This window comes from Notolepis coatsorum, assembly GCF_963971535.1.
Source record: "Notolepis coatsorum genome assembly, chromosome: 17".
Lineage (NCBI taxonomy): Eukaryota > Metazoa > Chordata > Actinopteri > Aulopiformes > Paralepididae > Notolepis > Notolepis coatsorum.
Genome location: NC_140181.1, coordinates 57308159 through 57322495, shown reverse-complemented (window position 1 = coordinate 57322495; position 14337 = coordinate 57308159). Strand labels below are relative to the sequence as shown.

The following is a 14337-nucleotide window of genomic DNA, read 5'->3' as shown; positions in this document are numbered from 1 at the left end:
GAGGCAGAGGCGGGCCCCCTCAGAATCCTAATGAAGTGGTCTTTTGTGAGTCTGTGTGACAGTGGGGCAGAGTCTGTGGCGCTTCAGAGGCCTCACAGTGTCCAGGAAGAAGCCCGGCAGCCTATGACAGCCCACCAGAGGTGGCCATCGCCTTGGAAACCACCAACCTCCCCAATGGCCAGGGCTTTGATTGACACATCAGCAAGCGAAGAAAAGCACATTCTGGCTGTTGTGTTGTCATTTATTATTATCATTATAAAAATATAAAAATTAAACATTCAATTATGACTTTTATATTATGTCACAATCACAGCTTATAGTTTAAATGGTTTATCAAAATACTGTAGTTCTGTAGTCCATCACAAAAAAACCGACAAGTCTTTAAAACGCACCGTGGGTGGCGAGTGTTGGTGAAAGGATGTTTTTCTCTCCTTCAACAACTGACTGAGCATGTAGTCTATTGTGCAGCCAGCCTTAAATCATTGTTCCGGGACATTCTCCTCTCTGGCAGGGGGTCTCGAGAGGAGTGCCAGGGAGGTTAGGGTTGGTAAACACAGGCACCAAGGCAGGGGCCATAATAAGAGCAGAGACCAAGGCCTTTTACATGTCAACTCATGTTAAGGCTTATTTCAGTTTGTCAACCACAATGTCTTTGTTTCAACACAGAGACAACTGTCAGCGAAGCATGAAGGAATGGAATAAACGAGACAGGAAGCTTCCATTCAGTTAAGAGATTTATTCGGGTCATAATTACATATGATTAGAATTAAATATATTGTCCCCAAGATGTTGCACAAATAACTGGCATGGCAGGGCAAACAATACAGTAGACCTACAGAAAGAAACGTGCATTTTGATTCATTCCCATGTCCTGCCAGTACCATTGAGACAATAATAAGAATATTTCGACATGAGAATAAGACCCATGTCAGACGATCTGAGCAGAGTGCGTAGAAATCTTAACAAATCTTCATATAAAAAGTCTTTGTAAAATAAAACAGACCCTTTGGATAAATATTACAGTGCATAAAAGACATGCAGTTGACTTAAAAAGGGCTTAACAGGAGATGTCTGTAGCCCTGTCTACCATTGAGAACATGCCTCCGTGATGGGAGCATCTGCGAAATATTGGCAGCTCAGTCAAATTACAATGTAGGCTATTCACTACACAAAGTAATAGTAAAAATGTAAAACACCTTTTATTCTACATCATAGGAATCATTCCCTCCTATCATTTGCAGCATAGACATTGGGACAAACCTCTGCCTTTAGCAACAACCCCATTCATAAAAAAAATTTAAACATCTACATGATCTTCAATATGATACAATGTCATCATTTTCAAAATATTGCTAGCACATGGCTGGGCTACTGATGATATACATATAGAGTATTAGCAGTAGTTGTACGTACGCACGCAATTTCCCCCCCACCCGTCTGACAACTTAAAACAAATTCAGTCCACTAAATTGTCTATTGCTACTATATATTCATGTCAACATTCAACGCTCAAACATAAGAGTCGGTCACAAACTTGAAACAGGCATATAAAAACTCCGGGGGGAGTGTCTTTTTCTTTCTTTTTACTAAATACATTCTAGCGTTTATTAGACATTTTATGCAAACAGATGGCGCCGTTGGATGCTTAGAGGAGTTGCTCTCCTCTGGTTTCAAGAGGCCGTTTCTGTGTGGCGTTGGCTTCGCTGAAACCTTAGTCTTGCGACGTCCTTATGTGGGCACATTAGAGATGATCATGTTGAACTAATACAGTAAGAACAGACTTTCCTGGAAGATGTAGAAATAATCTGTATTTTCAACCAGTTTTAGCAATGAGTTCCAAGACATACAAGTTGACTTTTCTAATAAAAAAATTATAATAAAAAAAAGGATCACAATTTCCACTTGTGAAAAGCTGGATGGCATTTCGAATGAGTTCCTGTCAGTGTCTCTCACGCTCAGTTCCAAGCCAGTCTGTCAGTTCTCAGAGCTTGAGCATGAAAAAGACTTCATTGTTGTCTGGGTCTGGGGAGGACTGGGACTGTCTGGGCGTGGGGGATCCTACGGGGCAGAGCTGGCTCAGCAGGTCCAGACTGGTGCAGGGGCTCCGGGCCACGCAACATGCACCCTCTGGGTTCCCCCGCTCCTCAATGGGGCTAGTACTGCCGCTGCTACTTATGCTAATGCTTGCACTCCTGCCCTGGGCCAGGCCCTGTAGCCTCTGCCTTTCTTGAGCCTGCTTAGCCCTGTTGGCGATGTAGCGCACCCGGCTTTGGCTCCGGGACGTCGTCCTCCGCAGTGGGGGCTCATCCTCCTCCTGGGGCTCCGGGTGCCTGTTGTGGGGGCCAAAGTCACTGGCCGTCAAGGGCTCCACATCAGTCAGCCTCCGCAGCTGCTCCGTTAGGTCGCTGGGTGGCCGGGAATTCTGCGGGCTGCCCCTGCGGAGCTGCTCCCTGGTGGGTCTGACGATGAAGCTGCGGCTGATGCTGCGGTACTTGCTGTCAAAGTTACAGGCGATGTCGTCAGACGTCAGGTCCCCGAGGCTCTTGGACATGGAGGCCCCGGAAGAGGTCGGGGCTGTAGCCACCAAGGACGGCCTCTTGGCAGAGGAGGCTGTGGCAGACGATTGCTTCAGTCCCTCCATGTAGAGACGGTTCCAGGTGTGCCTCCTCTGCATCAGCTTGCCGGGCGAGTCTGCCAAGGATTCCCGAGGGGCCCCCAGGGGCCGCGGCTGTAGGTCGTCTTCCGGCGACTCCCCCTGTCGGAGGTTGGGATTGGACTTGCTCTTGCTGACCCGCGGGGTGTCATAGGAGACGATGGCCGAGCGAGGGCGGCTGACCCAGGGAGGGTCAGGCATGGCGCCGGCTGTGGGCAGGCTGGTGAGGCTCTTCCTGACCAGGTTGGGCAGGGACAGGTCGATGACCGTGTCATTGGAGGAGATGGAGGAGCAGGAGGACACACTGTCACGGTGGCTGCCCGGCTCCAGTTTGCTCCACAGCCGGTCGTTCATGGTGGCGTCGGTGCAAACCTCTGGCACGGCCGACTGACCCGGCCCGGCCGGAGCCGCCGCCCGCACGTGCCCCTCGCTTTTGGCCCTCCTGACTGGAGCGTGCACCGACGGGGGGCCAAAAAGTGCTCTCGGGGCCAAGGCTTTCTGAGGGGCAGGGAGTATAGGGGACTCTGCGATGGGAGCTGTGGCAGCAGGATGTTCTACTTTCTGGTCAGTACGAGGCTCTGCGCTACCACTCTCGTCATTTCGCTCTGTCTCAGCTCGTACTGCTTCCTTTCCGCGTGCCGTGTGCTCCGTGGAGGACTGTGTACCGTTGATGACCCAGGGGTCCAGACCGGACTGCGAGGGTGTGTTTTTGGAGTCTGCCCCCTTGGGAGGACGGGGTATCACAGGGGTGGCCCTGGGAAGGGGAGCGGGTCTCTCAGGTTTGACAGGACTTTCCGTCGCTCCGTTTGAAGAAGTAAGCGACGGAGACGTTGTTGTGATTATTGCTGTGGATGGCGAGTGCAGTGGAGGAGGCGGAGAGTGGTGTGAGGATGGACGGCAGTCCCTGGCTTGTTCAGGAGTGGGAGCTGGTCTCTGTGCTGTAAGAGAGAGAAATAGATTAGTAACTCCAAAAAAGAGAGCATTTCAGTCCATCCAAAATCCACTCCTGTTTCTTTGTTGTTGTGATATTGGAAGTATTAATCATTAGCAATAGTAGTGGCAGTTAATGGGGTTTAACAAAATCATATTTGGCACCTTCCAGAGAGACAACATAGATAACTATAGACCTTTTCATAACATTCTATTTGGGCCCGATGTATTTGGGTTTATTTCCTGATACAGTAGCCAACAGGAAATACTGTACTACTATGTGGTCCAAGCGGTTTCCCTAGACATGATTTTCTCCCCCCAGGGAAATTGTGAGAAACTCCGCTGTCTTTCACTAGCATAGCTAGTTTCAATATATGAAAAACCAAAACACTGGTACTTTTTTAATGGACTGCAATTACAAGGTTTATAACAAACCAGATGGCGGGAGGATCGCTTGAACAATTACTGTGTAAAATGAACAAATTGTTATCTAGGTTATATCATCTATTTTGCAGAAAAAAACACATTCAACATCCTAACATCATAGTACCGGTATGTGTTCATATTATGTAAGGCGCATGTAGATGAATATAAAACCTAATGCTGTGATTATTATACAAATGGATTGCCTGAAAACACAATACTTAATGTATTATGATCAAATTAAATGGAATGATGATCTTATTGATGACCCAGCGCTCGTCCATGGGCACAAAACAATAACGTCCAACAAAATGCGTGCTTGCCACAAACTCTGTGTAATGTTTGTAGTTTATCTTGCACATTTCATTAACAGCTGGGATGAAAACGGATAACGGGTTTCTCCAGGAGAACGTTGCCGACCGGCTTTCTACCCAGAAGCCTCTGTTTGTTCACGAGCCGACAGAAAACAGAGGACTGAAGAAGCCAACGCTTACCATTAGTGAACTCTGAGAATGACTTGTTTTGCCACTAGGCATATTAAACACTGTGGCGGTGGCACCTTCACGTGGGCGCTGTCGAAACCCTGGGGGTCCTTGAAGAGGTTCTGGGGAACCCGTGGAATGTCACCAGAATTGAATTCAAAATAAGTTAGAGAATGTAAAATATATATATATATATATATTTTTAATCGTTATCTCCCTACCTAGGGTAAATAATTGGTACGGAATTTTGGACAAAATCATATCAATACAATAGAAGATCGGGGCCTAATGTGTATTTGGGAGGTCCGAAAAAAGGTTGACAACCAACCAACTGCACAACGGGACCCTTTCGGTCATCGCCACATACCGTACTATACAAGTGGTGAAATAAGGGTTGTGAGACAAGCAGGCAGGCAGTGGTGGGTGAGGGTGCAAGTGCACAGGATGCATTGGAGGGGTGCCGTTATGTTTACCTGGCTTTGGTCATCCCCTCAATTCTGCACTAGGAACAGAGAGAGCATGCAAAAAGAAGGAATAGAATGGAAGAGGAGTTTAGCACATTTGGAAAAGAGAGGAAGATAGGGAGGGATAGAGCCTTGGGACAGGAGAGCACATACATAAGCAAGACTTCAAGAAGTACAGAAGTTTAGAGAGAGAAGATAAGTAGCAAAGCTATGGACGTTTTTATTCTAAGCTAAAGGTTTCTGCACAACTATGTGCAAATTACTGAAATATCACGTCCATTATGTATACGGAAAATACTGCATTTTCCTTTACATGACAAAGAAAGCTGAGAGACAAAAGGGTTGAAATAGACGTTTCGTAGCTTTGAAGATTTTTATATCTCCACAAATTCTCCAAAACAGCCAAATGATGTACTAAGAGAGGGAGCAAAGATTGATTGTGACAAACATACCCCCCCCCCACCCCCCAAGATTGTGTGAAGTCGATCCTACACTACAAGAGGCTGGTATTTGGTATTAGCAATATTTCCAGTGTTTCTTTTTTCCACATTTGTACAGGTGCATAGTGTACCCGTCCTCAAGCAATCTGAGCTAATCTGACCTGCCAATCACTTTGGTTTATAGACTTACCAGTCTTTTCATCTGTGAAGCATGCGAGTAGGTAGACATATTTGTAAGGCAAGGGAATATAATCAAAAGAACATAGTCATTTGCATTTTCAATTGTTTAGCTTCAAATGGAGGCTAGCTTAATAACTCAAAATAATGTAATTACTGTAGTAAAATAGTAGATTATTGGTTATACTAGGCTAGATGATGAGTGGGGGAAGCATGGCTCTAGATTTTAGGCACACAGGTCACAGGGTGGGTTTTATTTTGGAGATACACAGTCCAGCGTGGACACACAACCACAGTGATTTTGGGGTTCATGGGTTCTAAATGGGAGAGCTTCTACTTAATGGGCCACTATGACAACTACAGCAGGTACTGGGTGACGTCTAAGAAGGCTACGCAGTTGCCACCTTACCCGCAAAGAACATGGGGGATCTACTGCGCAACTCTTCCATTTTCATGGCAAACAGGGCGTTCATCTCCCGCTGTAGGGTGCCAACCGCCCGCTTGCGGCTGTCCAGGACAGAGCGTGGAGGCAGCATCGGGGGCAACTCAAGGCTATCCAGGCTGCCAATGCTTTCACAGCTGCTAGCGTCACTGAGAGACAGCCCATCATCGGCACCGCCATTTGCTAAAAGGTTGGCGGGTAGGCCACAAGCGGCACCGTAGTTGGGCGGTGGTGTATGTAGACTGCCGCTGCAGTTGGGGGCGAGAGTTGGCGCCGATATGACTGTGTTGGGGAAGCGCCGGCGAGGCACGCTGCAGGAGCGGGCGTTCCTCTCAGACGGGTCAGGGCAAGGCCGGGTGTGTTGGGCACCCAGAGTCTGTCTGGTTTTAACTTTGGATCTGGGGAAGGGGATGGGCCTGAAGAGAGCCTGGGAAGAGTGCTGGAACTGGGCCTCTGGTTGGCCCTTAAGGTGGGGCAGGGGCTGCGGTGGATCTGGTTGGACAGTGAGGGCCTGGGGCTTGGGTAGCGGCTCTGGCTGAACCTGCCTGTTGGCTGAAGGTGAGCAGGTGCTTCTCTTCTGCCTCTCCCTGCCATCCTGCCTTTTCTCAGCCTGACCCTTCCTTTCATTCTCGGGACTCTCCTTGGAGCCGACCACACAAGTGATGCAGTTGGAGGACATGCCCACCCTGCCCGAGCTGTTGAGCGCCACCCGGGCAAATACCCCCACCTTGGCGTCCAAGGGGTCATGGACGTGGAGCCGGCTGGCCCGTTTGAGGGGCTCAGTCATGGGGCATCGACGGAGGAAGCGCTGGCTCTTACCTTTGCCATCCTCAGGGTGGAGAGCCCCATTGGTGCCAGGGTGGTCCCAGGGTGGTCCCGCGGCTGTGTGTGATGCCAACGTGTCCCCGTTGTGGTGGCGGGGCGGTGGGGGCGGGGAGGAGGTGGCGGCGGCAGGCCTGCCCTCAGACTCCCGGTCCTCGCTTGCGCCCTCAGAGCTGTAGTCTTTGGTGTCAATGGCAATCTCTGGGAAGCCCTTCTTGACCTTAGGCTGACCCTTGGTGGGCGCGCTGGCCGTGCGGCGCAGGAGGTGGGCGCCGAACGGGTGCTTATGGTTGTGCTGCCCAGCAGCATGGCTGTCCAGGGAACCCTGTTTTGGGTTTCTGTGAAACAGCCCTTTTATGCCGCTGGCTGCTCTGGCCTGTCAACGAGACAGAGAACAACAACAGTATTGACCTTGTCAAGAACACACAACTGTACAAAGAACCCTAACAAAAACAGTCTCCTAAATTACTAAATTAAACTTCCAATTGACAAATCACACAGAAACCATATCCATGGTAAATACTGTGGGCCATAATACAAGTGACTTTAGTCGTCATTGCATTATTGCAATAAATGAGTGATGGTTGAAAACATGCTTCAAAAACTGGACTGAAAACATCAACATTACATCAACATCTGCATCTTCCATCACAGAAAGCTTCAGGCAACTTTTAGAGATACTCCAGGCATCACACAACGCTACGAAGACCTCCTATCAGCATCAAGTTGATAGAATGTCACATCAAAACCTCACAACTATGGTTAATATGTAGTAAAAATCCATGCCAACACGGCTTCGGGTAGCACGTGGATTGAAGGTGTTGTTAACCATTGTTGATTGTTTGATATTTGGAGGATCTGGGGGCATTATTTTTATCTGTAAAAGCAGCAGTTAGTAACCCATGTGTTACTGTATTAAGTAAGTAAGCACATGCTTGTTCTTCATAATGTGTACATTTGAACAGTGTTGGAAAAAGTGGATTGTATATTGCTCACTTATAACCTGGAAACGGTCTTCTTTTAAACATAAGAGGTGAACATTTATCCTGGAAATGTGGCATGCTTAAGAGATAAAAATCCCTGCAAGTCGTTCCATATCAGACATAAAACATTTGAACAATGACACAAAAAAACATTAGCTTCACTGTGGTGACATTGGAGTACACCGAATTCACCAAACGGCGGAGTGTGTGCGCAGGACCTGTGCAGATGTGCACGGTAGAGGTGAAAAAGTCACAATGACGATCATGGAAGAGACAATGACAAGGCAGTGGGTTTGCGTTGGGAAACATGGCAGAGATGAGCGTTTGACTTGTACATTGACACACACACACACACACAAAATGACACTGGGCAACCTGAAACACAGAGACAAATGAAATGTCTCATGACTTTTAAAAAGGTGTTATGTGTCTTATTTAATAATTAACATGTACCCTCAACCACATACTGTACAAATAATGTGGAATAACCTAAAAAATAAAGTGTAAAGTTTCCATTAAGAGTTGCCCATTAAATTACGTTAACTTGCGATGCAAACCATTTGGCACATCAGGTTATAGTTATACATGCTTTGGAACACAATTCCGTACTTTTCCTGAGAAGCTAGGCAAAAGTTTACAGCTAAAACAAAGATAGAGTTTGATTGGAAAGAAGACACATTGGGTATTTCGTAGATACCAGCAATTATGCTAGCATATTGGCGAAAGGTCCAAATCTAGCTATATGTACATCATTTAATGCGTGAGTCGAATATTTCTTTGTTTCTTATTCCACATTATGTGTATACAGTATGTGGTCGAGTGTAGATGATCCTCGAAACTAATTATTAAATATTACACATACAGCTTTAACCTGACTTGGAGAATTGTGAGTAGGGTCTTGGTTACCTGGTAATCCTTGCAATGTATTGCTTTTGAAAAGCATGCCATTTAGCATGCCAAGGTTGTGGGAAATTCACTTTCAATTCAAACGGTTAATGGTAATTAAAATGTATTTTCTAACGGTAAGCGTTTCATTTAATTATGAAATTGTACTGGACAACCTTATGGATTTCCCAATTTGGGAATTTTGAGGCACATCCAACTCCCTGAATTGGAAGTGAATCGAACTGTCCAAACCCTGCAATGTGTGATACACAAGCAACCCAATGCCATTTCACACACACCATGTGAAGGAAGTAGATCCAAATGGTCCAAAAGCCTAAATAACAGTAATGTTATACTGGACATATCCTGTATGTATTCCATCAACAGCCATCAACGGAAACAGTGGTGACAAAAACAAGACAAAAAGCCTTAAGCGGAGTGAAGAAAAAAGAAAATGAGGTCAATGCTGAAAAAAGAAAATAATATAATGGTACTGGTCTGGTACTTAATGCAATTAACAATTGCAAACATTCATGCTATTTTATAGAGCCAGAAATATTGATTATATTGGCTTACACATATATCCACTGTAAATGGATCTAGAATTGAGAGTAACTGAATATAAATATCTTTGCATCCATCTTTGAGAAATGTATATTTGAATACAATATAGACAATCTTGCCTGTATGATAAAGTGGGATGGTCTTCTCTGGCAGAGAGGCAAAATAAACATTAGCATCTGTTTATCTTAAAAGGCCATTGCAGAGAAATTACCACCTTATATCGCAAATGATGCTAAATTTGAATTATGGACCCTATCTAAGCCGATCAAATGACTGGTTTATGTTAAAGGTCCCCCGAGTACAGACTGAGCTTGGAAAGTCGGCATTTAGTTTTAATGCCCCAGCTTCTTAGCGATAAAAATCATTATATAACAGTTAGTTCCAACCAAGTAATTTGATTGGACAATAGGCATTCCATGAGTGCTGATATTGACTAAAACTGCACTGGGACTTAACTACCGGTATGTATCACTCCTAAATCAATTATTAAAAGGGGAACTATCTTACTATTTCTTTCACTATTTGGGCAATTTTACACAATTCCTGTGAGTCTATGGAACACATCTGTAATAAAAAAAAAAAATTCATTCATTGTTTTGTATTTCTTTTTTTTTTATTATTGGTCTTTTTCCCCCTCCATTTTCCTCCGATTTTCTCCCATCCCAATGTTAGTCGTATGCCAATTCCCAGTCCCTTCCTGGTCGCTGCGCACTTACCCCCCACAGTCAGATCATCTGGGAGAGTGGAGGCTACCACGTGCTTCCTCCGACACATGTCCAGCCAATCACCGCTTCTTTTCACCTGGCAGCGCGGATTCTCATTGAGAGGGCGTAGCGTGTGGGAGGACCACACTATCCCCCTCAAGTCCAATCCGCGCTTAGCAGGCGCCCCGACCGAACTGTAGGAGTCGCTGTTTACAACGACCCGGACCCACCCCGCCAGCTTCTCCCACCCTCTGATACAGCCAATTGTATCAGTGCAGACGGCCAGCCAAGCTGGTGACAACCCCGGAGCTGTGAGCTGGATTCGAACAGGCGAATCAAGCTCACAGCTCCGGGGCTGGTGACGAACGCAATCTCCGCTCGGCCACCTAACCGCCTCATTGTTTTGTATTTCTAATCAAGTACTCTAGAGCAGCATTTTCTGCACTTCCAGATTCCAAGCTGTTTTTGGCTGTGCTCCGCCCATACTCGCAATGCGCTTTGAGTGACAGTCACCCACAGTCTGCACTGGCAGATGACTTTGGGGGGAGAGAGAGAGATAGAGAGATATAGGGACTAATTAATTTGGCTGCGGGGGGCATAATCCCACGGGACAATGCATTGGTAATTTATTTCAAATTACAATATATACCCCCGTGAATATTATTGCATGTATCGGAATACGCATGGGAGCGTGCATTATGATATTTTGCAACAGGTTGACGTGACGAGTGCTGATACGAGAGAGAGCGAGAGAGAGAACGAGCGAGTGAGAGAGAGAGGGAGAGATAGAGATGGAGAGAGAGATAGGGAGACAGATAGAGAGGGAGAGACAGATAGAGAGATAGAGAGGGAGAGAGAGAGGGAGAGAGAGAGAGAGAGAGAGAGAGAGGAGAGATCGCTCCGAGAGCGCGCATGTGTTTCCCCCCACACACACGCAGCCGCGAGTGTGTGTAAATGCTCTGAGACGAGTCACACCATATGAGAGCCTCTCTCTCCCTCTCTCTATCTGTCTGGCTCTCCCTCTCTCTTTTGAGGAAGTGTCAGTGACAGGGAAACTGCTTTCGCATTATTTCCACTCGCTCCGTTGTTGAGCGAATTGTTGATTGTGGGCGGTGGCTACAACCACAGAGGGGGCTGAGATATGCAGATCAGCAGCACCTACTTAAGGCAGGGAGCAAGTCAATTCTGAATGGCTTGGTTCAGTGGGGGAGGTTCTTGTCTGAGCTGAACTGAAGAAACGGGACTAGCTAGAGATGTCACATCAGTGTCAGTGTTGGTACAACCCCACATTGCTAGAAAACAATGCAAACCACAGGAAAAGGCCATTTATAAGATAGTTCCCCTTTAAATAAACAAAAAAAATCATTATGCGTTGTCGCTTATTACTGTTAATTAATAAATGGCGATTGTAGAAAGTAATATCACACTCGCGGTTGTGCCGTTATACTGTATATCAGCACGGCTGTGATCATCTTTGGTACTTATCTTATCTTTCGGTCTTGTATCTACGACCGAATCACAGCAGTGTTGATATTCAGTATAGCAGCACTCCACAATACTATGGACTAATCAAAAACATGATCCCAATACCTGCTATATGTAAATAACTGTTTAATTTTACCTTTCTTTATTTTCTTGCTTTTATTTGTGATTTTGAACTTGCCTGTAATCTCGTTGTTGGAAAATTAGGTAAATCTCAATGAGTCTTTCGAGAATAAAAAACGGTTTGAAATTAAATGAACTGAACTTGTGCTGATTCAAGGGCATTTTTGGAACGGTGTGAGAAGTGGTACCGTCCGCTTTGTCCGTTTGAGCGGTTTCCCCATGCCTGATCGTTAACCCGAAATACCTGCCTTAAACATTCTTGCCAAAAAACATTTCCCATAATATCTGAAAGTGGGCGGACAAAGTGTCAGCATCCCAACTATCCTGGCGCCCGATTATCAAGCTACCAGAAGACACTACTCAAGACTTCTGAATGCCTTTAGCCTAATATGAAACGACATGGCCCTGGTTTAATGAACCGCCGTCTGAATGCATTCAGTGTGCCTCGACACTTTAGAACAGCTTAAAAAGCCATCATAAAACCCAGGGTATACAGCAAAAAAACAGACCATTAAAAGTAAAAAACAAACAAAGAAAAAGTAATAAAACGAATTGCTTAGCTTAAAAGCAGGACTGTGGAATTGGACTGTGGAACTGGGACATGTCCAGCCCTGGGGTTTTCATCAATCAGCTGATTTATGAACAACTGTTGAGAATGTTCTTTTGAAACGGTTTTCCCAGAAAATACCTGCAATATGATGATGAAAATAAATAAATAATAAAAAGGCCTGGGATGAAAACAACAACAACCGTCCTCAAAGGTACTGCAATTGTATACCCCTGCAGTGCAGCATGCTGGGGGGAAGATCTTTAAGTTAAGGGCAGAAAAAAAACACTCTGCAAAAAAAACACAGAAGTCAGTATAGCTTGTTTGGTAGATATACTGACTCATTCTCTCTCTCTCTCCCCCTCTCTCTCTCTCTCTCCCTCTCTATCTCTATCTTTCTCTCTCACTCTCTCTCTTATCCCCTCTCTCTCTCTATAATTCTCTCTAGCGGGTGCTGGTTACCGGCATTGGATCTACTTTGGGAGATCAATGATGATGCGAGCGAGTCAAGCTTGTTCAGTCATGTTTCACAACCCATGTGAGGCATGAATTCGCTTTTTTTTGTTTTGTTATGTTGGCAATTGGGGGGGGGGGGGGGTCTGGGGGTGTCACTAGAGTGAGGTGGGGGTGGGGGTTGTGCATGTGGCGCATGCAAGATGCCGATTGGTTCTCACTACACCTGAGTAGTTCTGAGTGGCAGCTTCAGGGCTCCTAACAATTTCCTGCCTCTAAATGCAGCATTTGGACCAAGAGGGGTCCACTGAAATCACAAAACAAGAGGAAAGAGAGAGAGAGAGAGAGAGAGAGAGAGAGAGAGAGAGAGAGAGAGAGAGAGAGAGGAGAGAGAGAGAGAGAGAGAGAGAGAGAGAGAGAGAGAGAGAGAGAGAGAGAGAGGGGAGACAGAGAGAGAGTAATCAGAGAAAAGAGAGCAGGAGAAGAGTAAGAAGAGTGAAACAGAGAAATACCAAAGAGGACGAACATAGTGTACAGTAACAGTGGAGAAAGCGGAAGGTTTAAAGAGAAAACAGGACATGAACAACAGCTTGGTGAGTGTTACAGTACTGCTGGAGGCAGTCAAGTGCATTCAAACAAAACCAGGGTCAAAAAGGAGAAACTCTTATTTAGGAGGAAAATAAATATATTAGGAAGACGCCCTGTGTGGTGCCAGCAGAAGTTTAATTATCTCTAACGAAGTCATGAAATAGCTTAGACAGAAATAACAGAGTAAGGCTACGGCTACATTGATCCGCCACTGAACACGATAGAAATTTGATGGAAGGTGTTACTGTCTGTTTGTTTGTTTTTAAAATCGTGCCTGTTGCAGAAACAACAGCTTTGCTGATGGTTACGTATCCGTCCGTTCCAAAGGTTTACCATCTCCGAACCTTTTGAACACAGTGTCAACCCTGTCCAACAAATGGATACTCCTCTTTGAAAATGAATAAAAAACAGACTTGTTTTAGTAAACGGACAGTCGTGACGAATCAATGTAGCCATGGCCTGGTATACACAGCGAGTTTAAGCAGCACTACCCCCTGAAGTGTGTTCCATTCTTATAATGTGCTATGATTCAGCAATAAAACCACAGGTCTTGCAGAACTAAAAACTACAACTAAACAATAAATAAATAAATCAAATAAAGGGAATAAAGCATGATATTTTACAAGATGTCAGTTTTGTGTTATAGCAATAGACAACAAAAACATTGTCATATTGGAGATACGGTACATGGTTTCCATGGGACACAGATGAATAATTTATTGACATACTGGTAGCTCCCACTTAATAATGTAGCACTACTAAGGTCCAGAGCCACTAAAGGCATAATCCATAATGCCGTCAAACAGAGACCTCTAGGCAAAAAGGCCCCGCTTGGTATTACTTAATTTATTTTTTTGACATGTGGGTGGGAGTTTAGTAACTTATTATACTGTGAATTTCTCCAGACCTCTCTTGGCTGCCTGAACAAAGCGGTAAACAAAGCGGAGTACTATGTTGTCATCATTTGCCTAGAGGTCGCCATTTGACAGATTCTACCTTTAAAGGGGACATATTATGTATCTTATCAACAATTCTATACAACGTCCTTGAATCTGTGGAACATGTTTATTCAGTTTTTTGCAAAGAAATTAGTCTAAATCAAATCTGAATTACTTCTTTTTGAGCACCTCTTTCTTACCTTGTATTGAACACACCATTTTTGGCGGGTATAGCAC

The 14337-nt window shown here is 45.2% G+C and overlaps 1 protein-coding gene across 2 annotated transcripts in view; it reads right to left on the bottom strand.

The window, feature by feature from the left end:
• Positions 1 to 746: 746 nt before the first annotated feature.
• The window catches only part of plch2a (phospholipase C, eta 2a), a 371794-nt gene continuing 358203 nt past the window's right edge, over positions 747 to 14337 (bottom strand). For both annotated transcript variants that reach the window (XM_084333948.1, XM_084333949.1), the window contains 2 exons: positions 6831 to 7209; positions 747 to 3591 (listed from right to left, as the gene is read on the bottom strand). In XM_084333948.1, the coding sequence (XP_084190074.1) occupies positions 1982 to 3591; positions 6831 to 7209 (1989 nt within the window). In that variant the 3' untranslated portion in view covers positions 747 to 1981. The remainder of the gene's footprint in view (positions 3592 to 6830; positions 7210 to 14337) is intronic.